Genomic DNA, 22325 nt, shown 5'->3' with positions numbered 1-22325 from the left:
AGAAGCAGGTTGAGACAATAGATTTATGAATATGTTAATAAATAATAAACGTCTGAGCTTAGATCTCATTTCAGACAGACATGATAACATCAGTGCTAACAGCAGATGGACCCTAAGCAGTCACAGTTGCTTGTTACATGGGCCGGCTCCATGTTACAGGACCGGCAACTTGAATACTTTTCCCTCTATTGTCAGATGCATCATGGGAAATGGAGTTTTAACATCAATATTTTTCTCGTTTTGTTTCTTGAGATAAAATCTCAGTAAAACAAGAAACATTTTAATGTCCATAAAATGGACAAAGACTCCAATAATTACTCAGAACTAAAGATTCTTGATAAATTTCTAAAAGTACAAGAATATGGAACATTTTTCAAGTTCCTGTCGTTGCAATGTTCTGTTTCAGAGAGTAAAATGTTTCTCCTGCTAGCAGAAGTTGTGTTCATATTAATACACACTAAACTATTACATCTGCAATATAACATTGTGTGTTTTCTGTGTCTCTAGTTTACTGTGTGATTTTACTAATAATCCTGGTTAACTGTAAGGCAGTTGTAGTTCAGACGGAGGGGTCATGACCCCTACCAGGACATCCAGATGTGTTCTGTGAAGGAGAGTCCAAAGAGGAACCAAAACTGGAAAAACTACTGAGTATTTGAGAGGTTTTCTAAAAACCACATTATGAGATGTTGGTCGTTCTGAGTGCAGTTAGAAAAAAACAGATTTATTTATCATTTAGAGCTGAATCACAAATTTGTGCTTCAGGGAGGAGGCAGGAAAACTCTAGAGGTCATGTAATCTGCACAAAGACAGGATGTGAACGGACCCGACTCAACTGGGTTTTAAATGGCTGCACAACATCAAAGTCAACATCAGTTTCCATCCAGAAGGAAACAGAGAACAAGTGATTCATCTTCACTGTAATTCAGCTGCTTTGAAATCATCTGCAGTCCGTCTGCGTCTGCAGGTCCTGCTTTCTACTGACTTTAGCTTTTCTTTCTGTTCAGCCTCACGTCCTTCTGAACAACGGATCCAGCTGAATGGGAACCAGTTGAATGAACTGGGATTATTGTTTGCTGTCTTCCAGCCACTGCAGGTTGAACTGAACTCTGTCTGCTCTGATTGGCTGTTTCGCAGCACAGGGTCAGCATCAGGTCACATTTTCCACCAATGACTGTCTCTCTGCCACATCAACATGTTGAGATGTTTTCTGATGTTCTCCTCAGTCTGCTGACTCCAAACTCTCCCTCAGAGACACACAGCTGAGCAGTGGAGGAGTGTGAAGCTCAGCAGCTCCATGCTAACACAGATCAGACAGTGGAGATGCTGCTAGATCTCAGCTCAGCTGGAGAGCGCCTCCTGGTGGCCGTGCACCAGCATGACATCACACTCTCCTTCAAACAGCTGGGAGTTGACCTTGATGACGACCTCAGCTGGCAAACATCAAACTTTCTCTGCAGACTCTGGAGGTTTGATGTTAGGAGGATTTTTACAGCAGAGAGTTACATGCTGCTTTGGTAACCTGACTGTAAAATCAGATTTTAACGGATTAAACCAGCAGAGAGGATTGTGGGTAGGACAGCTCCTCTGTCTCCTCCAGAGCTGTTGGAACAGATCAACCTCAGCAGGCAGACGGGATTTTAACAGATCATGTTCTGAACTCTGAGGATGTTTTCCTGAACTCAGAGCGAAGCAGCAGAGATTTCCTCTGTCAGAATTTCCAGTAGTTATCAAGAATTCAAAGGTTGAGTTCAAACACAGAGCCTGAGAGGAACCGGTCCAGAAGAACAAACTCCTCACTTTAACTCCTCAATAAAGAATTAGAGGTTGGAGCAGCTGTTTGGTTTTAATCTATTTAATGTCCATATTGATCTATTAATGTATTGATTATTTTGGTGATGACATGGAAGAGTACAACGCAAGCAGCAGAACCAAACTAAAGTCAAATTCCTCCAAGAGACGATTAAAGAGACTTTATCAGGATAAACGGGTCGGTCCAGGATTCCCACTGACAGAACAAAGGTTTGAACTTCCTGCTTCTGTTAGTTTGAGTCCATCTGTCAGAAAATAAAAGCTTCGTCTGTTTCCTGTGAAAATATGAAGAGCTGAAGCTGAAGGAGAACCGGGCCGAGTTCTGGTTCTGGTTCCTCCACAGAGAGAAAACCCAGAGAGAGGAAAACAAGAAGTCAACACTCACCTGATCCAGATTCTGCTCTGCTGCTAAATGAACTTTGACCCCATTTCTCCTGCTCTGATACCTGACTCCTCCTGAGGCTCCGCCCCCTGCCCAGGTGATTTTGAACACCTTTAATGTTTTCTTCCCTTTGAATCAACAGGGAGCAGAGCTGGAAAACTGAGCTCAGATTTGAACTTTTTCAGTTTTTTCTAATTAATAGGTCATTTCCTGTTAGCTTATCAATACAGGAAGTAGTTCAGTAAAACAGGAAGTGATCAGCAGAAATCCTGGGAGGAGATCTGATCGCTTTAGTTCAGCTTTAATATTTCTTTAATATTTATTTCTAGTCTGGAAAACATTTGGCTCCATTTCTAGAAGGATCATTTTCTGACTGCTTCCACTTTAAACATTAACCTTCATGATGCCAAGCCTACTGCAAGGGTCAAAGGTCGATTCCTCTTTATTATCCTGGTGGCAATTAATTTTACAGCAGGCAGTAAAACAGGAACAAACCAAACTCTCACAACAATCAAACAGTTTCACACGTTACAAAGTGCAGCTGATGGTGTGAGTGACTGAAGCAGTAAGTTCTGATGGTGGTGAATCTGCAGCTGATGGAGGAAAACAAGGTCCGTCCTGATTGGACGACCCGGATCCATCAGAACAGCTCGCTATGGTCATTAAAGATATTTAACCATAAATCTTTACAACACTCTAAAGTCTCGTCTGGTTCAAACTGTTGGCAGCAACAGGTTCAGTTTGGTAATCAATAACTATCAATAAGAGCCTCAAGGGTAATTATGGTTAAAGTTGATCATAAAAGTACAAGAATATGGAACATTTTTCAAGTTCCTGTCGTTGCAATGTTCTGTTACAGAGAGTAAAATGTTTCTCCTGCTAGCAGAAGTTGTGTTCATATTAATACACACTAAACTATTACATCTGCAATATAACATTGTGTGTTTTCTGTGTCTCTAGTTTACTGTGTGATTTTACTAATAATCCTGGTTATTTTAATGTTATAAATTAACTTGCAATTGTAGATCTGCCCCAAATCTCAAGTATTTTTGAATCAGCTCTAAAAAAACATTTTTATTTGCATTTACTTATTAAGAGTTTTATTCCAGATTATCTTTTTTAATTATTAGCTTGTTTTGATTTTTTCTGTATCTTTTATTTCTAACTCTGAACCTTTTAGCAGCTCATTGTTTACATTAAAAAATTCACCTGATCATCGCAGCATAAACTGGTTTTTCTCCAGCTCAAATGACGTCTGATGTCGTGACGAAAGCCGTGGTGACTATGTGCAAATGTGAGGTTTGGTTTGTTATTTATCATAGGCCTTTATTAGTTTTGATTAGTTTGTAATTCAGAAATTTAAATTTGATTAAAAAAAATCTCTGAAAGATGTGGAGCAGAATATAGAAAAACAAACTGTGTTAAATAATTTCTGTAATTTGTGCATCTTTAATCTTCCATTATTCTAATGTTTGTTTGCATATTGCTAGTATTATAAATATGATGCTTTTATGTAGCTTCCACTGATTTTGTTGTTCCAAAAGCTTATTTAAAATAAAAAACCTTTTACATAATATTAAATATTCATGATAAAAGAGTAAAAACCCTGGCTCTTTATGATTTACTTATGAAATAAACTGAGTTTTTTTGAGAATTGATAGAAATGGATATCAGGACAAAGATCAACAATAAATTATGGTGAACAAGATGTTTCACTGACTTTCTTTCTAAGGTGGTTTCCTCCAGAAACTGTCTCTCTACCGCCCTCTGGTGGCCACAGCTTGTAATTACACACTAAAATCCTCCTGGTTTCTGACAGGTAAAATAAATCAAGCTCCTCTGTCTTCTCACAGAGCTAACTACACAAATACACAGCTTGGTCATATAGAAGCGATCATTAGCAGCTTGTGTAACATTCACTCCAAACATTCTCTCACTATGGAATAAATGTTTTTGCTGTAACTTAATCAGTTTTAACATATTTTAATCTTTGATGGTGGTTAATATATGTTTTCTTGTTTCTGTTTCTAAATGTACACAGGATAGGAAAGAAAATAAGTATCTGCAGACAAAAAAAATCCTCATTATAAAAATCTTTAGAGTCAAAGCAGAAGAAGCAGATTGTGAAAAATCAGCTGCATCACTGACCGGATTCTTTAGCGTTCAGAGTCGTGATCTTCTTGGTCGAGCATTTGAGCACCCAGGGTGGAGAAGACTCCTTCAGAGGGCAACCTGTGTCTGGGGTTGTGCTGCAGCAGCTTGGCCTCCAAGTCTTTAGCTTCGGCACTAATGGAAGCAAGTGGAGGGTAATAAAAGAAAAAAAGGCCTTCCAGTAACTGTGGCTGCATCAGCGCCTCCTCACACACACACACACACACACACACGCACGCACACACCCACACACACACACACACACACACACACACACCCACACACACACACACACATCTCTTCCTCACCAACTTGCAACAAAGTTGGTGCAACAACTTTCACTATTATGCATAATATAATGCAATACTATTGCATTATATTATAATGCAATAATATATCATTATTGCATTCAAATAATGAAACATGTCAGATTTATTTTATTTTTCCTGCATGTATTCTAACGTTAGAAAAACGTATCTTGAACTAGAATATTAAATAAAAGTACAAGAAGTAATAAAAACTTTAATGTTAATCCTCAACTTCCGGTTCCAGCTTCTCTTCTGAAGGTGAGCTTCTATGATTGTCCTGCAGGTGGCGGTAAAAGCACCTCAAGTTGGTTTGCCAGCCGCCAGTAAATCCCAGAAGAAGAAGAAGATCAACACCGGTTCTGTATTTCATTTAAAACCGATCCGCTTTGCTCGGTAAGTTATTGGTTTCATATTTATTTGTGTCATATTCTGACCAAACATCTAGAACCCATATAGGTTGTTAGTTGCGCTTTAATAAAAGTGTAATTTTGTGCTTTGTCTTGCTTCATAAAGACAACATGGCGCCACTCGGACTTCTCAGCTTTGATTATAAGTTCTGGTTATGAGTTGGGAAAAGTCGAGCTGTTTTATTATTAATGTCGCAGTTTCCTCTTGTTCGCGTTTGACGTCTTAAGGCAGGAAAAGTCGGAGAAAGTCACTTTACTCACTATTCAGCTGAACCAGGAGGAAAGACACCACTTACTTTATTAGACAGTCAATCACAGAACTGCGCATGTCTCACATAGACATAATATATGGATAGACGCCTCACGGGCCGCTCTCGCCTATTGGAGCTGACGAGATTTAGGGCGGCCATCTTGGAGCGGTATACCACTCCACTCAGCCTTATATATTTGGCAGGCACAATAAAGGATCAGCGCATTTAATAGATCATAACACGCTGAATAGTAATCACATTGTCACATAATTAAATTTTAGGCATACAGCTATTAAAATTGCATGTATAGGAACGTATAGTTTAGCATATTTAAATAATTTTGGTGGAATACAATGTTTTAAAGTATGACATGTTTTGCAAGATACAACCAAAGATGCAATTTATTCACACACATTATGTATATATTCCGATAATCTCATATATACACACATACACACATGCATACTTATCTGTTGTGACAGTATTTACATATTCATTACATTTTTACACAATCTAATAGCCTTATACATACCCACATATATATATATATATATATATATACATACACACACAAACACATACTTATCTGTTGTGACAACAATATTTACATATTCATTACATTTTTACACAATCTAATAGCCTTGAAATAGGACAGTTTTGCAGAGCTTTTTTCTGGTGTTGCCTTTCTGCAAACCAAGACATGTGACTTTTGCAATGTGGTGCATCCTTATCTTCAGAAACACAGACACAACCAATGACAGCAAGTCAGAATGGTGATTGTCAATGCCAAATTGTGTCTCCTGAGTGTGTTCCCCAAGCTGGAAAACATCTTCTGTTCCAATGTCTTCACGGACTATGTATGTGACGGCGGACAGCTTAGGAGGATGGTTTGGTGAAGCACCACCAATCACCCTCTCTGCAGCTCTCACCACCTTCACTACGCCTTGTGAGGGAATCACTAACCCGCCATTATTTTTCAAAGTGAGAAGATGGTAGTTCTCATCAAATGAAGACGGTGTGGCATCTTGAATCAAACTGACTCGACATGGGTCACAGGTTAGTTTACGCAGAATCTGCCTCACAACAAATCCAGATATGTAAACCAAGGCATTTTCTACCAGACCACCAAACTTGGTCGGAAGATAGCTGTGGTCGTCCAGAATGGCTGAAATCCTAGCAAAAGGACAGGGATGCTCTTCATTAGATTCAGGAGAGGACATTTCAACAGCAGACAGGGACACGGTGTTGTCTTGTGCTGCCACATTGCCAGTCTCACTGGGTGTAACCCCACACCGAACCATCAGCCGGCGGAAGATGGCCTGGAACTGGCATGCTGATGGGTTGTTATTCCAGCCACCTTGAATGGAATACAGGGATACAATACATGTGTTAATCATACGACATAACATATGAACACATTCATGAAGTATATTTTATGAAGTTATTCTAACTGAAAGGACATCAACAGTACCTGATGCTCTGATGGAATTAAACAGGAGCTCCAAGTGATCTTGGCTGAACCTGTATGTGAGGACATACCGCTGCACTTGGAGCAGTTCAGGAATCATCAGCAGTAACGTGTCAATGTTGATGACAAATCCAATGACAGAGAGGTACCTGCAAAAGAAAAATGTTTTATTGCTCTGAACATGGCTAAACAAGACACCTCAAAAAAGCACCACAGAAAAGCATAATGATGCTGCTTCAAACGGTATTTTCAGAAACCACCAATATGAACTTGAACCAGAACACATACAATACATACCTTTTTCACACTTACCTATAGTTAATTTTTTAAATAATGTACTTACCATTTAAAAGCATTAGGGACCTGTAACACACTGAAGAAAAGACGATTCCAACAGAAACAAAACTGCAGATCTTAAAAAATTTAAACAAGAGAACATTGTTTAAAATGTAAAATAAAATCATTTTTGTACAGTTCTTTTCTCGACACTCTAAGACACTTAACATATATCTTTTTTATTCATTTCTCATTCTTGGTGGTTTGGAGCCACAGCCCAGCTTGGGTCAGTTTGATAGAAGCGGTACTGCCATTCTGCACTGACATTCACTCTGACCATCACCAAACACAATCACATACATACACAATCATAGCAACATAATGTACATAAAATATGATTTCTGCACAAAATATATGTTGTGTAATACATACCAAGAAGCATCGGGGATCTGAAATACACTGAAGACAAGATAATTAAGACAAACAAAACAGACTGTGTGACAAAATGCAAAACATTTTAACAGTAACATCTTATGAACTTGATGCAGAGAACAGTCCATCTTAAGAACTTGATGGATAACAGAACAGAAATCAGGAACTTCTCATGCACTATTTTAATAAACCTCTTAGATCGGTGAAGGGGTGTTCCATCTTTCGTCAACAAAGTGAGCAAGTACTCCCGGGCTCTTGACAAAAATGCTTTTCTTTCCATCCAATTCCAAGATCCCATGGGAGCTTTGAATCCTTTAGCAAGAGGATTGCGTGCATTCATTGTATCAAACATCCTGTCAATCATCTGTAAGAAATTGCGACATCTAAATCATTATTTGAAATGCCAAACTTGCAGGGTTTCGTTAGTTATCCGATAGGTGAATTCAATACTTTGCATTCACTGAATTCTGTTCTAAATATACAGAGAATAATTTTATAAGTAACAGCACAGTCTTATTTTACCAGAATGTTAATTCATTTTATAATAGATTAATAAAATATGTACTTTCATTCCGTATTAACAAATTGCATTACCTCAATAAATGCTGCTGTGGCCTCACAATCTTTAAACAGAGAGTACCCAAGATCTCTCATAGTGCGGAGGGCCACTGACACGGAGCGACTCAGTGTTTGTGCAGCCAGGGACACTCTCATCTTGTGGTTCTCAAAGTACACATGCTTGTCCGAAATTTTATTGGCAGCATGTAGTCCATGTTGTTTCTGCACATCATTGAGATGATTTATGTACCTCCAGTTGATGTGTCCAGTGGTTGTTGCTATTGGGCTATATGCCTGCAAAGTAAGAATGAGTCACAACTTAAATAAGTATAAGCAGCTAAATGTTGACCACTAAATCCAATCAAATCTATGGACATGAACAGACAAATACATAACTTGCAGGATTAGGTATACCACAATCATCAATTACCTGCAACATATTACGTGTCAACTTCAGCATGTGGCATGGATCCATCATTACAAATACTTTCTCTCCAGTAACTGGATGTGGGAAATTGGTTTTCAGGGGTTCTTGTGGGTTTCCCTTCAGTTCACACCCAAGTTGGTTACACATGCTGATGTTGGTAGCATGCCCATCCATTGTTATACATAGCACTCGAATTCCTCGAGCATGCAGCTCCTCTAAAGCATGACTGACAAGTACCTTTTGTGTGTCTGGTGACAGAGACGCCGTCAGGTAGTACGCAATGGGAGCCTTCCAATGCCCTTGGAGGCCAACCACCATAAACATAAGAGCCTCAGTAGCAACCTCAGTCTCATTGTTTCCATCCCCCAGGTCCACGAAGCCAGACAGTGACTGTGTATGTAGATTATATTGCACATGTTTTCTGATTGCCATTGCATCCAAAATGAGTGCAACAAATCCATATTTAGCATGGTCTTCCTGGCATTTTCTCTCCAGCATGTCCAGCATCATCTTGTTCAAGCCAGGCCTGTCATCTACTGAACACAACCACCTGTAAAAAGTAGGAGGAGCATCAATATTTAACATGTTTGCAATATTAAAAGGTTAAGTAAAATAAAAAAAACATTTGGGGAATATTAAGGCTACCTTTGTAATGTGTGCGGATGTGGGAGGGGAAATCTTCGCTTCTCTCTAAGGTATTTGTATGCCTTTGGGCCATGGAGATGAAGTGTGAGGGCAAACTCTCTATATTCGTTGGAGTATTCATGGCCCTTTTTCTCCATAAACTCTAGTTGTAGATCTGACAATTTAAGAGGAAAAAATATAAACTCTTCTTCTGATGTAGCTCAGGAGGAAAAATAAACATACAAGAAAATGTACATAAATTTTGAGGAATTAATTTTGAATTACCAGAGTAGAATTCAAGCCGTTCTTTGAGTTCTTCAGTAATGAGATTTTTTTCACTCAATTCCCCCAAAAGTGACTTTGCTGTGGTCTTTGCCCTCTTCTCTCTGGCCATGGTGTTTTTCTTGTCCCGCTCCAGATATTCCACTCTTGCCAACGCTCTCTTATGTTTTGCAGTGACAGCGGTAAGAGAAGCTGGCAAAGCATAGCAATGATCCTAAAGACAGAGAGATGGACATCACCCATCACTTAGACATCACTATGGCACACTTTCTTTCAGACGACAGCAGCACTGTGTGTGTCTTCAACTATGTTGGTTTTATTTGTTTTATTTGTGAGAACATTCAACATGAGGGTTAGAAAATAATTTAGATTTTAATATGATCTTGACCATTGTGATATGATATTTACAATAGAAAAAATACTCACATCATTAGACTGAGGTTGCAGGTCTGAACTACAAGTTTCTGGGTCATCTTGAGAGGCCACATACTCACTACTTTGGGCTTTTGTGGAGGTTATTGTAGTTCTGTAGTTTTCAACCTTAAATGTAAAAACCTTATGAATATGGACTTCACAGTATATACTACCTGTACATAAACACACATATATCCCTTAAGGCTAACATTATGCACATTTATGAATGCTAATGAACTTTTAATAATGCACCTACTCTTTGAAGGTGAACTGGGAAGCTGAAAATTGATGGCATCACATCAGCTCTCAGTCTGACAATCTGACCTGTTTTGTCAAAATCCTCCGTTTTGAAATGCTCACTGCATAGTACAGATGAATCACTTGCAGTGAATCCATCCCTCCTCAAAGCTATTTCCCACCTCTTCCTCCTCTCTTTATCTTTTGGAAACCTTTAAAACAAAAACGTGATATCTGGGAGTGTGTACACAAAAACATTGTCCGAATGAGGTCCATGTTATTTGCAACGGTTGAAACTAAGGAGCCTTGTTGCCTGCTTAAGCTGAGCATTCAGAAAAACGTTACACTCACTATTTTTGATCTTCATATTTTAAAGAACATAAAACTCCAAATTTGATTAAAATTTGTTGATAATGATAATTAAACAAAGCTACTGAAATTGTGAGTAGGCCTGTTTGAAACATATTCCTGTCATCAAATCTCCGGCTGAAGACCGATAGCTAACATTTGCTGTCATTTCGCTGGTGGGCATAAATACAGTACAGTAATATTACATTCACAACATACTAACAATAATATGTCATTCTTACTTGTGAAAAGTTATCCCCCGGTCCCTGACATCAACAGTTCGTAGATTTAAACACGAATAAGCCGAGCAGAACTGAGGCATCTTCTGTTGTTTTGGTTCAGCAAAGTACGAGGGTATACTGCTCTAAGATGGCCGCCGTATTTCCTGCGCCGTTGTCAGGGGAGGTGTCTTTTAGTTAGAGCTTGTTTTGATCATTTTAGCCTGGTTTTTATTAATGTTTATGCTCCCATTGTCAATACAGAGAAAAGGCGTTTTTTTGAGAAAATTGGGGAAAGGTTGGGAGATTGTGGGTCAGAGGATTATGTTTTTATAGGTGGGGATTTTAATTGCACTGAAAATGATGTTTTAGATCGAAACCATGCAGAGCCGCATCCGGCAGCCCAACATGTTTTGAGGCAGCTGGTCTCATCTCACGGCCTGGTGGATGTATGGAGAAGGATGCATGCAGGCTCCAGGCAGTACACATGGTCCCACATTAAAGATAACCGTATCATTTTAGCTAGACTTGATCGTATTTATTGTTTTAAACATCATTTTAATGTGTTTAGAACATGTCAGATTGTGCCGGTGGCCTTCACAGATCATTCGTTGCTTCTAGGTGCTGTGTTTATTAGAAACATCTTACCTAGAAGCGCGTACTGGCATTTTAATTCTTAAAACTCATGACTGTAGTTTTAAGGAAGTTTTATGTCATTTTTGGATTGGTTTTAGACAGAAAAAGTCTGATTTTACTTGTCTGAGACAATGGTGGGATTATGGGAAGGTCCAAATTAAGCTGCTGAGTCAACAACACACTGTTAATGCCACTCGAGACATCACCGGATCTATTAGAGATCTGGAGATGAATATTGTGGACTTAGAACGCCTTAGTGACTCCACTGGACATCGAGAGTATATTGAAGCTCTTAAATCTAAAAGGCTAGTCTTAGCCAACCTGTTGGAGAATAAAGTCCAAGGCGCATTGGTCAGATCTCGGGTGCAGAACATCGCAGAGATGGATGCTCCCTCCAGCTTTTTCTTCGGCTTGGAGAGGAAACACGGGCAGAGGAAGCAGATACATTCGTTGATGTCGGACGCGGGGCAGCAACTGAGTGAGCCGGGACAGATCAGGAGGAGGGCGGTGGAGTTCTACAGTTCCCTATATCGTAGTGAGTACGAGGAAGATGAGGAATTGTATGAGGAGTTTTGTAGTGAACTGCCTCAGGTCTCTGAGGAGACTAACACTGACCTGGAACGCCCTCTGGGGCTCCAGGAGCTCCACGCCGCTCTCCTTAGTATGCAGGGTCAGAGGTCCCCGGGCGTTGACGGGCTCACTGTAGAGTTCTACAAGGCCTACTGGGACCTTCTGGCCCAAGACTTGCTCGAGGTGTACACCGAAAGTCTGCAAACCGGCTCACTCCCCCTGTCGTGTCGCAGGGCGGTGATCACCCTGCTGCCCAAGAAGGGCAACTTACAGGAAATAAAGAACTGGCGCCCCGTGTCCCTCCTCTGCACCGATTATAAAATCCTCTCCAAGGCCCTGGCCACCAGGTTAGGGAAAGCTATGGAGCAGGTCATCCACCGGGATCAGACTTATTGCGTCCCCAGCAGGTCCATGGTAGATAACATTTACCTAATTCGGGATGTTTTGGAGGTCTCTGGTTCATTGGGTTTACAGACTGGCTTGATTTCATTAGATCAAGAAAAGGCATTTGACCGCGTTGAACACGGCTTCCTCTGGAAAACCATGAGGAGGTTCGGGTTCGGCGAGGGTCTGATCGCCATGATCCAGGTGCTGTACAGTGGCATTGAAAGTGTGTTGAAGGTCAACGGTAGCCTGTGTGCTCCTTTTAGGGTGCGTAGAGGCGTCCGACAGGGCTGTGCGCTGTCGGGGATGCTCTACGCACTCTCCCTGGAACCCCTCCTCCGGAAAATTCGCTCAAATGTTCATGGTTTGGTTTTACCTGGTTTTATAAACAATAGGGTTTTATCTGCTTATGCTGATGATGTTGTTGTTTTTATTAGAGACCAACAGGATATCAGTGTTTTAACCAAGATTACGGACCAGTTCTCTGTTTTATCTGCTGCGAGGGTGAACTGGGGCAAGAGCGAAGCCCTGGCTATCGGTGAGTGGTCCACGGGGCTCCCGGTTCTCCCTCAAGGTCTGATATGGAAAAGAGATGGTTTTAAGTACCTTGGTGTATTTTTAGGCAGTAAAGAAATTGTAAAAAAGAACTGGGAAAACACTGAACAAAAAATACAAAACAAACTGTCAAAGTGGAAGTGGTTGCACTCGCAGATGTCGTATCGAGGCAGAGTGCTTGTATTGAATAATCTTGTCGCTTCCCAGCTGTGGCATAAACTGGCGGTGTTGGACCCACCATCCGGCCTACTTATGAAGGTCCAGGCAGAGATGGTCAAGTTTTTCTGGAACGGTCTACACTGGGTGCCGCAATCTGTGTTGTTTTTACCGAGAGAGGAGGGGGGTCAGGGCCTTGTCCACCTGGCTAGTAGAACGGCGACATTTCGTTTGCAGTTTGTACAGAAGTATTTGACGAGATTTCCTGTGTGGAAAGATGTGGCCAGTTGCATTCTTAGACGTGTGAACTTTCTTGGGCTGGATGCTGCTTTGTTTTTTACTGATTTTAGTTTTTTAAAGTTAAAAGGGCTGCCCCAGTTTTATCAGAGTGTTTTTAAATCGTGTGCCTTTTTTAACTTACACAGATCAAACACGAATGATTCACTGTATTGGCTTTTAGAGGAGCCATTAGTGTGCGGCGCACGGCTGGATGTAGCAGACAGCACAGTGCCGGGTGTCGCTGGAATGCTGTCCAGGGCCGGAACAGTGACCCTGCAGCAACTGATACAGGTGGCTGGACTGGACTTTGAAAACGTCCAAGAGGTCGCTTCGACGCTGGGGGTCCGGTCTGCCAGATTTACGCGACGTTTTCTGGAAAGAGTGAGAGAGCGCCTGACGGCTGAGGAGTGTCGAGGAAAATTATTGATTTTGGTGCTTAATGCAGTTAATTTTACGCATGTGTAAAAGGGTAGGTTTGATACTCTTGTTTTGAACCGGACAGACAGGGGTTAGAATGCAGATCACTAAATGGGGCCGCTTGCAGCCCGGCCAGAACACAGAAACATAAATTAACATTCTTGCAGGCAGTTGGGGAGAACTGCTGGAGGCCAGCATCTGCGATGGCGTAAAACTAATGCAAAATAGAAGATTGAAACCCCGTAACATTTAACTTCTAAGTATTAATACCATGTTTACTGAAGATTGTATTATCTCATTTAAAAACTATTAAAGGATGAATGTATTTGAAAACTGTATTATCTGTGACGATATTAGAAGCAAATGGAAATTGTTCGAATGAAAATGTTTTTTACTATTAGAAAATGGCTCAGGAATTATACTTTATTTTGTCCTGTAGATTTTATGTATTATTCTGGCAGAACTTAATCTTTTGGGGGGCGGAATGTGCAAAAGCAAAACTGGGGTTTGTAAAGATAACATTTTTTGAAAATTACCAGATGCAAGTCTCTTCGAGAACGTTAGGAGAGATAATGGAAGAGACGTCAGATTTATGGGTGTCTGCGAAATCTTATCTTAAGACTCTCGGCGCCGGGGACATTCGTACCTGGTATCGTCCAAGATTAACTGGTCCGCCTTTGTCTCTCGATAGAAACCAGACGCCTTTGGAACTTCGTTGTAAATTGGGAGACTTCTCAAGTTTCCTGTAGTTCCTACGGGAGTTTCTAATTGGTTAAAGAGCGGAACGCCTTAGTTGAATATATTAAATTGAAGAAACGCCCACTCAGTATAAAACTTCATGTAAACGTTAAAAATTCAGAATGCTACCACTGTTTTGCTTTTTGGCATAAAAAAGCTTTCTCCAAAGACGCGTCTTTGCCCCCCTTGTTTCTTTGTGTTTCTTTTTCTATTTCTCCTGTTACAGGTAATGAATATATCTCTGTATCTCTGCAGCTTTGTTGTCGATTGCTTTGTTATGAATTAAACTCCGTGATCTGTGACGTCAACGCGCAGTGTCGTGGTTTCACTTCCTCCAGCCGCAGCCCGCCTGCCAGAGATTCCGGGACTCTAAGGAAGGAGCCAAACTTTTTGTCCAAAGTTAATGTTATATTATTCTTCCTTAATAGGAGAGACGACTCCTGCAGCAGTACGTCGCAGAGGAGTGTCACCCGGATCCGTCTGATTCTTTTCCAGATGTGCTTTTAGATCCGGACTTTGAAGAAGACGGCGGCCCTCTCCTTAAGGGGAAAAAACTGGATCTGTGTAAGACAGACTCGAAAGTACTGTACAGATGTTACACTAAGATTCTGAACAAAAGGACTCTGTACAGAAGGCCCGTTAGCGTGTGGACCGACAGGCTCGGAGGATCTCGGCCACAATGGAGGACTTTGTACAAGCCTCCAATACGAAAAAGGACTGGCGATATGCAGTGGAGGATACTGCACGGTGCCATTGCCACAACCTCGTTTTTGGCGATCATCAGTCCCGGCGTGGTGAATGAGTGTCCTTTCTGCAGGTTATCTGAGAGTGTTTTTCATGTTTTTATAGATTGTGCACGATTACCTGTGTTTTTCACTGTGCTGTCGACATTTTTTAGTCTTTTTAGTGTAGTTCTCACCAGTTCTGTTTTTATTAATGGGTTTCCTCACAGTAAAGCCACAAGATTTAAGTCACGGATTTTAAATTATTTATTATCAGAAGCCAAGATGGCTATTTATTTAACTCGACGTGATAAGATGCAGGCTGGACCTCATTTGAGTATTATTGATGTGTGGAAGATTAACGTAAAAGCCAGACTGAGGCTGGAGTTTTGCTTTTACAAAGCTACCGGGAACCTCAAAGAGTTTGTGGACCTGTGGGGGTTTGAAAACAGACTGTGCTCCATTTCAGAACAGAACGAATTAGAATATAACAAATTATTATTATAAATGTCAATTATTGTGCTGCTGATTGTTTGATTTGATTTTTATTGTTTAATAAATGTTGTGTTAAAAATCAAAAATCTTGGTATTTATTGGCGGTTGGCAACAAACTTACAGTAGCATTACCGCCACTTACCAGTATGGAGTGAGGTTCGAGATGGTCTATAAACTTTCACTTTCTACCTTTTCCCTCCATTAACTCCTGATTAAACATACCCCCACACATACACTCCTGCTTATATTATCCAACTTGCTTATAGCTTTATATACCCCTCTTTGATATTCTTTACACATTCACACCCAACTTGCTCTACTCATATCCTATGAAATAGCTTTGTTTTTTTAAGATACCGAATAATTATTTGAATATGTCTACTCCCGAAATCTCTCCTCAAAAATTCTATTAAATTAAACCTTTCTTTAATACCTACACACTCTCTCAGCATGCATCTTCTCTCTTCTTCATACTTACAACACTCTAAAATAACATGCTCTATTGTTTCAGACTTCTCACAATAATCACACTTTCCAGTTTTATGCTTTTGTATTTTAAAAAGTGAATAATTAAGCCCTGTATGACCGAACCTTAACCTTGTTATTATTCTTTCCTCCTTCCTATTCCTTCTTCCCATTCTTTTCTTTCCTACAGCCACCTGAATTTTATAAAACCACCTTCCTGTTAACCCTTTATCCCACCTTCTTTGCCATATTTTCATCAGCTCTTCTTTGACTTTACTTTTCCCTTCCGATTTACTCATCTTAACTGTAAAACTAATAGGATTATGTATTGCCTTCTTTGCCGTTATATCAGCCTTCTCGTTTCCTACTATCCCTATATGTGCTGGAACCCACACAAATGTAACTACTAATCCCAAATGTTGTATTCTAAATAGATTATGATATATTTCTAATAAAATGTCCATCCTACTGTCCGTATTATTATATTTTATGCTTAGCAAAGCTGAGCTTGAATCGGAGCAAATTATTGCTTGCAAAGGCTTTACTTCCTCAATCCATTGTAAAGCCAAAAGTATTGCTAACATTTCTCCTGTATAAATTGATAGCCCGTCTGTGATTCTCTTCCCAATATACACTTTGAAATCTGGCATTGTACATGCTATTCCTATTTTTCTGTCGATTTTTGAAGCATCTGTATAAATTTTGCTGCATGGAGTCGGAACCGGTTCTGATCCAAACCTGACTAGAGCTGAGGCTCCGCCCCCTGACTCTCCTGAGGCTCCGCCCCCTTCCAGGTGACATTAAACTCCTTTCCTTCCATGTTTCCTCTCTTTGTTTCCATGGTGATCTGAGCTGTGAAACTTTAGGTCAGATTTGAACTTTTTCAGGTTTTTCTCAGTTTTCTGCTCATTTCCAGCCAACATTTTATTGCAGGAAATCATTTCAGGAAGGAACCAGAAGATTCAGGAATCTGGGAGATGAGACTGTAACCGACCTGAACACTGAGGCCCCAGAGCGCCCCCTGCAGGATCTGCTGCACCATTAACCAGACAGAAATGACAGTTTTATACAAGTTATTATTCTAATTCAATAACTGATTTAATTAATCGAGTTTTGATTATAGAAATGGTTCTCATCTGTTTTTTAAAATCATCTTCAGTCTGAATCCTGCAAAAATAAACTGCTGGCTAAATTAGTAGCTTAAAGCTGAAATCAACTTGAGATGTTTCTGCTTTTACTAATTTAAGCTTTTAAACTAAATGTGAAAACTTAAAATAATAATTTAAAAAGCAAAATGGCATGAAGGATTAAAATTAAGGTTCATTTATTATATGTGTACACAGTCAGCTGCATAGAAAAAACAAAGATCTTTAAAAACTTTATTTGGCCATTAAACATCCAGCAACCCACATTACATTAGAAGAATTATGAAAATCAATCATGAACCAATCAGCACATTATCCCAGTGATTCTCTGAGGTTTGAATAAACCAGTAAAATCCCAGTAAAGAGCCTGATGTGACACATCGAGTCCTAAAGTTCTCTAGAAAACTCAAAACATGAAATATGGAGTTAAAAAAGTCAAAACCAAAACATATAAAATCTTTTTTTCCAGGTTCCAGATGTTCCTGAAAACTGATCTAAGATCAGAGTTTCTGTGGGACATCCAGTTCTAAACTGGTTCAACTGGTTTCTGTGATGGAAGCTGAAGTTTCTCTGCAGTTTCCAGTAAAGCATCTTTTTCTCTGTGGAGCTTTGAGGAACATTTTCATGTCAGCAGAAGGAAGAAGCAGCAGAGAAAAGAGGTTTGAAGTGTCTTTCATGGCTTCAAAGCTGAACTGAAAATGATTCCCATGTTTCCATTCTCAGACCATTTCTGGTTCCAGGATGAAAATGAATCAGAGAGAAAAAAAGATCAACTTTCCAGTTGAATCCAGTTCAGATCAAAACTCCATGAAGCCTCTAAATGGAGCCCAGTTTGAATTGGATCTTTATTGATCCAAAGAGACAAACAATATCAGACACTAAATGACAACATGAGAAAATAAACAGGAGGGAAACCTTGGAGGTCAGAGGTCATCATCATGATCCAGTCAGAGTCTCTTTAGACTCAAACTGCTGCAGCTTCAACCTCTGAGGATCAGCAGGACACAGAGACCATTTTCTACTTTACTGAGATCAGAACCTGCAGAGAGAAGAAGGAAGGAGAGAGCAGATCAGTGAGTGTTTCCAGCCTCTCTCCAGCAGCAGTCAGTGACGCAGCACATCTACTAGATGGTTTCCAGGCTGCAGTCAGACTGATCTCAGAGCTGTGACCAAGATGAACCTGATCAGTTGTTTCCTGTTGAACTGAGAGAACAAACAGATCTGAGATCAGATCTGCTGCTGCCACAGTTTGATGGATGAGGACCACTGTCTCTAGACATGTTGGACGGCTGGACGCTGGAGTCCAGCTGGACTTCCTGGAGACATGGACACAGCAACAACACTCATCTTCACACCAACACAAACACAGGAACACAGCAAGCTGCTGCTCCTCTGATTGGCTGATTGCTGTCTCTGTGTCCAATCAGGAAGCCTGAACCATTCTCCTCCCACTGAGAAGCTGCAGCTTTACTGGGAACACTGGATCTTTGCTTTGATGCTAACTGGGTTTAGTTCAATATGCTGAGAGCAGCTGGACTCACTGCAAACATTTACTTACTTTACTTTCTTTACAAGATCCTTCAGCTGCAGAACATCTGAATCCTTCAGGTTGTTGAATCCCAGGTCCAGTTCTGTCAGACGGGTCGGGTTGGACTTCAGAGTTGAGGTCAAATAATCACAGCTGATCTTTGACAAACTGCAGAACTTCAAACTGAATAAAGAATAAAAGATGTGAGCTGAAGCCAACAGGATGCAGGTTAACCAGTCCAACAGAACCAGTTAAAGATTCTCATCAATATTAATGCCAACAAGCTGCTGCTTCAATAAAGACCTGCTGACTTCAGAACCAGAACCAGAACCAGAACCTGGTACTGGGTCATGTTGTGTTGGAGGATTTTAGTCAGTAAAATCATTCCAGGTTCTGATCAAAGTGTTAAAGCATCAATCATTGATTATTGATTTGTTCCTGTCAGATTCCAGGAATTCACTTTTCTAGACTGGGTTGAATGACCTTTGACCTGCTTCACATGAGGGGGATTTCTACACACTGGGGGTCCGAATGCTGTCCTGTTCTGACCTCAGATCAGCAGGTCCAACTCAGTTACACAGAGGGACTAAATTAAACTCTGGATCCAAGTCCAGGAACAAACTCAGAAAATATTTATTAGAACAGAAGAAATTAATTTGATTTATGATCAATTATATCTAATTATTCACAGAAATATCAATAATTATACAATTAAAATACCTCAATGTCTCCAGTCTGCAGCCTTCAGTCTGTAGAAAACCACAGAGCTCCTTCACTCCAGAACCTTCCAGGTTGGTTCCGATCAGGTCCAGTTCAGTCAGATGGGTCGGGTTGGACTTCAGAGCTGAGAACAGAGAAGTCCAGCTGGTCTCTGACAAACTGCAGTTCATCAACCTGAATAAAGAATAAAAGATGTGAGCTGAAGCCAACAGGATGCAGGTTAAAACTGAAATATGAACAAATAAATAATAAAAATGTAGAAAATTAATTTCCCTGAATGTAAAAGAAACATGATGAACTGATTCTAACATCTGATCCAGTCAAACTGGTTTAAAGAGTCCAAACCAGCAGAACCAGAACATTTGATCAACAAATAAACTCAAAATTTTTCTAAAAGTTTCTCAGGATCTTAAACTCAGTCGATGTTTTTCTCTCTCCATGTTTCCTTCCAGGCTCTGTATTAGCCGACTGCTCTGTACCATCATTTATCTACTGAGATATTTTATGTCTCCAGTTTTTGTTCATTAATCTATTAATGATGTTTTCTTGCTGGTTGTATTTTAACTGCAGCTCATTGCTAAGTATAACAGATGTAAACGGGTTTATTTCAATCCGTCTAATTCAGCGTTTTACAATATCCATTACAGCTCACATTCTGAAAGTTGATCATTTTCTCATTTTGTGCTGATTCAGTTACTGAACTATCAACTAGAAAATATTTAGCCTTTTCTCTGTCAGATTGATGAGGGTCATTTAGTTCAAGTTCTGAATCCTTCATCAGAGACGGCTGCAGAAATGGGAACATTATCATAAAGGATAAACCAGATTGTGAAGATGAATCATTTTAAATCTATTTTCCAGGTAAACCACATGAGAATGATTTCAGTGAACTGCTGAAGCTTGTTGCATACAAAGCATTACAAAGGTAAGATCTCACTTCCTGTCCTACAAAATAAGAGCTGAATCAAGATGTTTGAACAAAATGACTTTAACACCATAACCTTCACAAAGTCAGTATTTACTGCAGGACTGTTAATTAACTATCTTTCTATTATTTATGTCTCCTTAATGTCCAGGAACTCTGCCAGAAGACTGTGGTCATCCTGATAGAGTCTGACTGTCAGAACAAACTCAGATTTTCCTCTGGAAGCTGCTCTCAGTGTGTTAGGTGAAATGTATATATTATCATATATTTGTTGTTTCATTTATAACAATAGTGTTACTTATATGATGTTTCTTGATTGTTTTCTTTTCCTTCAACATAAAGACTGTTTCTGTATGTTTTGATCTACTTTATCTTCTTCTTCACAAGAGGGCCTCCCTGAAGAGAAGCAGTGATAACCGTGCTCACGGGGTTCATTGCTCACCAGGAACTTCTTCTTCCTTTGAACTGTTAGATAGCTGACGAATCGTCGCCTTGTAGATATACGACCTGTTCTGTTTTTACTCTGTGTTTTAATGCAAGATAACATGTGTTTAGTTAGTGATTGTCATTAGCACTGCAACTAAGTGTTTTGTTCCCACCCCTTTAGAGTTGCAGTGCTCTCTGTGATAGGGACTCTGAAAGTAATAAAAAGAGAGGAGCGGACAAATGTGTTTCAGAGCGGTTGGAGATTTGTAACTGTAAACACATCTCTGTCCGTTCTCCTCGCGAGTAGAAAAGAATCTAACTCTCTTGTCTTTTCTGTGTTTGTTCAATTTGTCTTAAATAGGTGTCAAACCTGACACCTATTCAACTAACTCTGGATGAAATGGTTCCTAGAAACAGGGAAGCTTTCTGGGGACTTGACTTCCTGCTCATATGGAGCTGCAGCACATGCAGGAGTTTGATGTTGGCAGGAAGCAAAACAAAATGGAAGCAAGTGATGAGTTTCCATTTTAGTGTCAATTCCACTGATGGAGCAAATTCCTAGTCAGTCGTCCTCCAAACCACTGAGAGCAGCTTCCAGAGGAAAATCTGAGTTTGTTCTGACAGTCAGACTCTATCAGGATGACCACAGTCTTCTGGCAGAGTTCCTGGACATTAAGGAGACATAAATAATAGAAGCCTGTCGTCCTCCAAAGTGGTTTGGAGGACGACTGACTAGGAATTTGCTCCATTAGTGGAATTGATACTAAAAAATAATATATTAAGTAGTAGTCAATATGGATTTAGAGCCAAAAATTCGACATCAATGGCCCTTATGGAACTGATAGAACATATAACAAATGCTATTGATCAAAAACAATATAGTGCTAGCATTTATGTCGATCTAAAGAAAGCATTCGACACGATTGACCATAGCATTTTACTCAAAAAACTTATTAAATACGGGATTAGAGGGCCGGCATTACAGTGGATTTCGAGCTACCTGGAGAATAGAAAACAGTTTGTACAAGTACATGATACTAGATCCGAATTTTGTGAAATTACATGTGGAGTTCCACAGGGCTCAGTACTTGGACCAAAGTTGTTCATTTTATATGTAAATGATTTGGTAAATGTATCAGGGTTTTTCAAATGTATTCTATTTGCGGATGATACCACTTTTTTTTGTCAGGGTAATGATATAAAAGGGATGTTAAAAGAAATGAAAAGAGAATTTATGCAAATACATAAATGGTTCAAACTAAATAAATTATCTTTAAATTTGGACAAAACAAATTATATGTTATTTACAAGGAGACAAAGAATTGTAAATACTCCATTTAAAGTTGATGGTGTAGAGATTTGTAGAGTTAGTGAGGTGAAATTCTTGGGTGTGATAATTGATGAGAAATTATCATGGAAATCCCATTTGAATTATTTAAGAACAAAATTAGCAAAATCAATTGCAGTGCTTTATAAAGTACGGGATTTTCTGAATGATCATGCACTATTTATGTTGTATAATGCACTAATTGTTCCACACTTGGTTTATTGTGTTGAGGTATGGGGAAA

The 22325-nt window shown here is 39.7% G+C and overlaps 4 protein-coding genes across 5 annotated transcripts in view; all 4 read right to left on the bottom strand.

Annotated features, from left to right (window-relative positions):
* Window positions 1-2288, bottom strand: part of LOC111607641 (NACHT, LRR and PYD domains-containing protein 12-like) — a 63654-nt gene extending 61366 nt beyond the window's left edge. The window contains exon 1 of the mRNA XM_023329797.1: window positions 2198-2288. The gene's annotated coding sequence lies outside the window, so the exon portion shown is untranslated. The remainder of the gene's footprint in view (window positions 1-2197) is intronic.
* LOC111607622 (NACHT, LRR and PYD domains-containing protein 3-like) overlaps window positions 1-22325 on the bottom strand; it is a 392536-nt gene that overhangs the window by 155970 nt on the left and 214241 nt on the right. The window lies entirely within an intron of this gene.
* On the bottom strand, window positions 5371-18115 carry thap9 (THAP domain containing 9). Of its 2 annotated transcripts, none has more exons than XM_023329761.1 (9): window positions 18073-18115; window positions 10049-10241; window positions 9805-9918; window positions 9382-9592; window positions 9118-9271; window positions 8476-9022; window positions 8082-8339; window positions 6783-7851; window positions 5371-6668 (listed from the first exon to the last, which is right to left on the bottom strand). In XM_023329761.1, exons 2-8 carry the CDS (start codon window positions 10085-10087, stop codon window positions 7573-7575), a joined length of 1602 nt encoding a protein of 533 aa, XP_023185529.1. In that variant the 5' UTR covers window positions 10088-10241; window positions 18073-18115; the 3' UTR covers window positions 5371-6668; window positions 6783-7572. The 2 variants fall into 2 exon arrangements, with proteins under 2 accessions (XP_023185529.1, XP_023185528.1); XM_023329760.1 differs by lacking the exon at window positions 18073-18115 and adding an exon at window positions 10620-10718 and having other exon boundaries at window positions 5448-6668.
* The window catches only part of LOC102220231 (NACHT, LRR and PYD domains-containing protein 12-like), a 70115-nt gene continuing 65950 nt past the window's right edge, over window positions 18161-22325 (bottom strand). Inside the window, exons 13-15 of the mRNA XM_023329661.1 lie at window positions 19406-19579; window positions 18716-18868; window positions 18161-18196 (exon numbers count right to left, since the gene is read on the bottom strand). Coding sequence (XP_023185429.1) covers window positions 18190-18196; window positions 18716-18868; window positions 19406-19579 — 334 coding nt within the window. The 3' untranslated portion in view covers window positions 18161-18189. The remainder of the gene's footprint in view (window positions 18197-18715; window positions 18869-19405; window positions 19580-22325) is intronic.

The sequence above is a fragment of the Xiphophorus maculatus genome, chromosome 24 (genome assembly GCF_002775205.1).
Source record: "Xiphophorus maculatus strain JP 163 A chromosome 24, X_maculatus-5.0-male, whole genome shotgun sequence".
NCBI classification, from domain to species: domain Eukaryota; kingdom Metazoa; phylum Chordata; class Actinopteri; order Cyprinodontiformes; family Poeciliidae; genus Xiphophorus; species Xiphophorus maculatus.
Note: the sequence above shows the minus strand (reverse complement) of the source record. Positions and strands in the feature narration are given on the sequence as shown.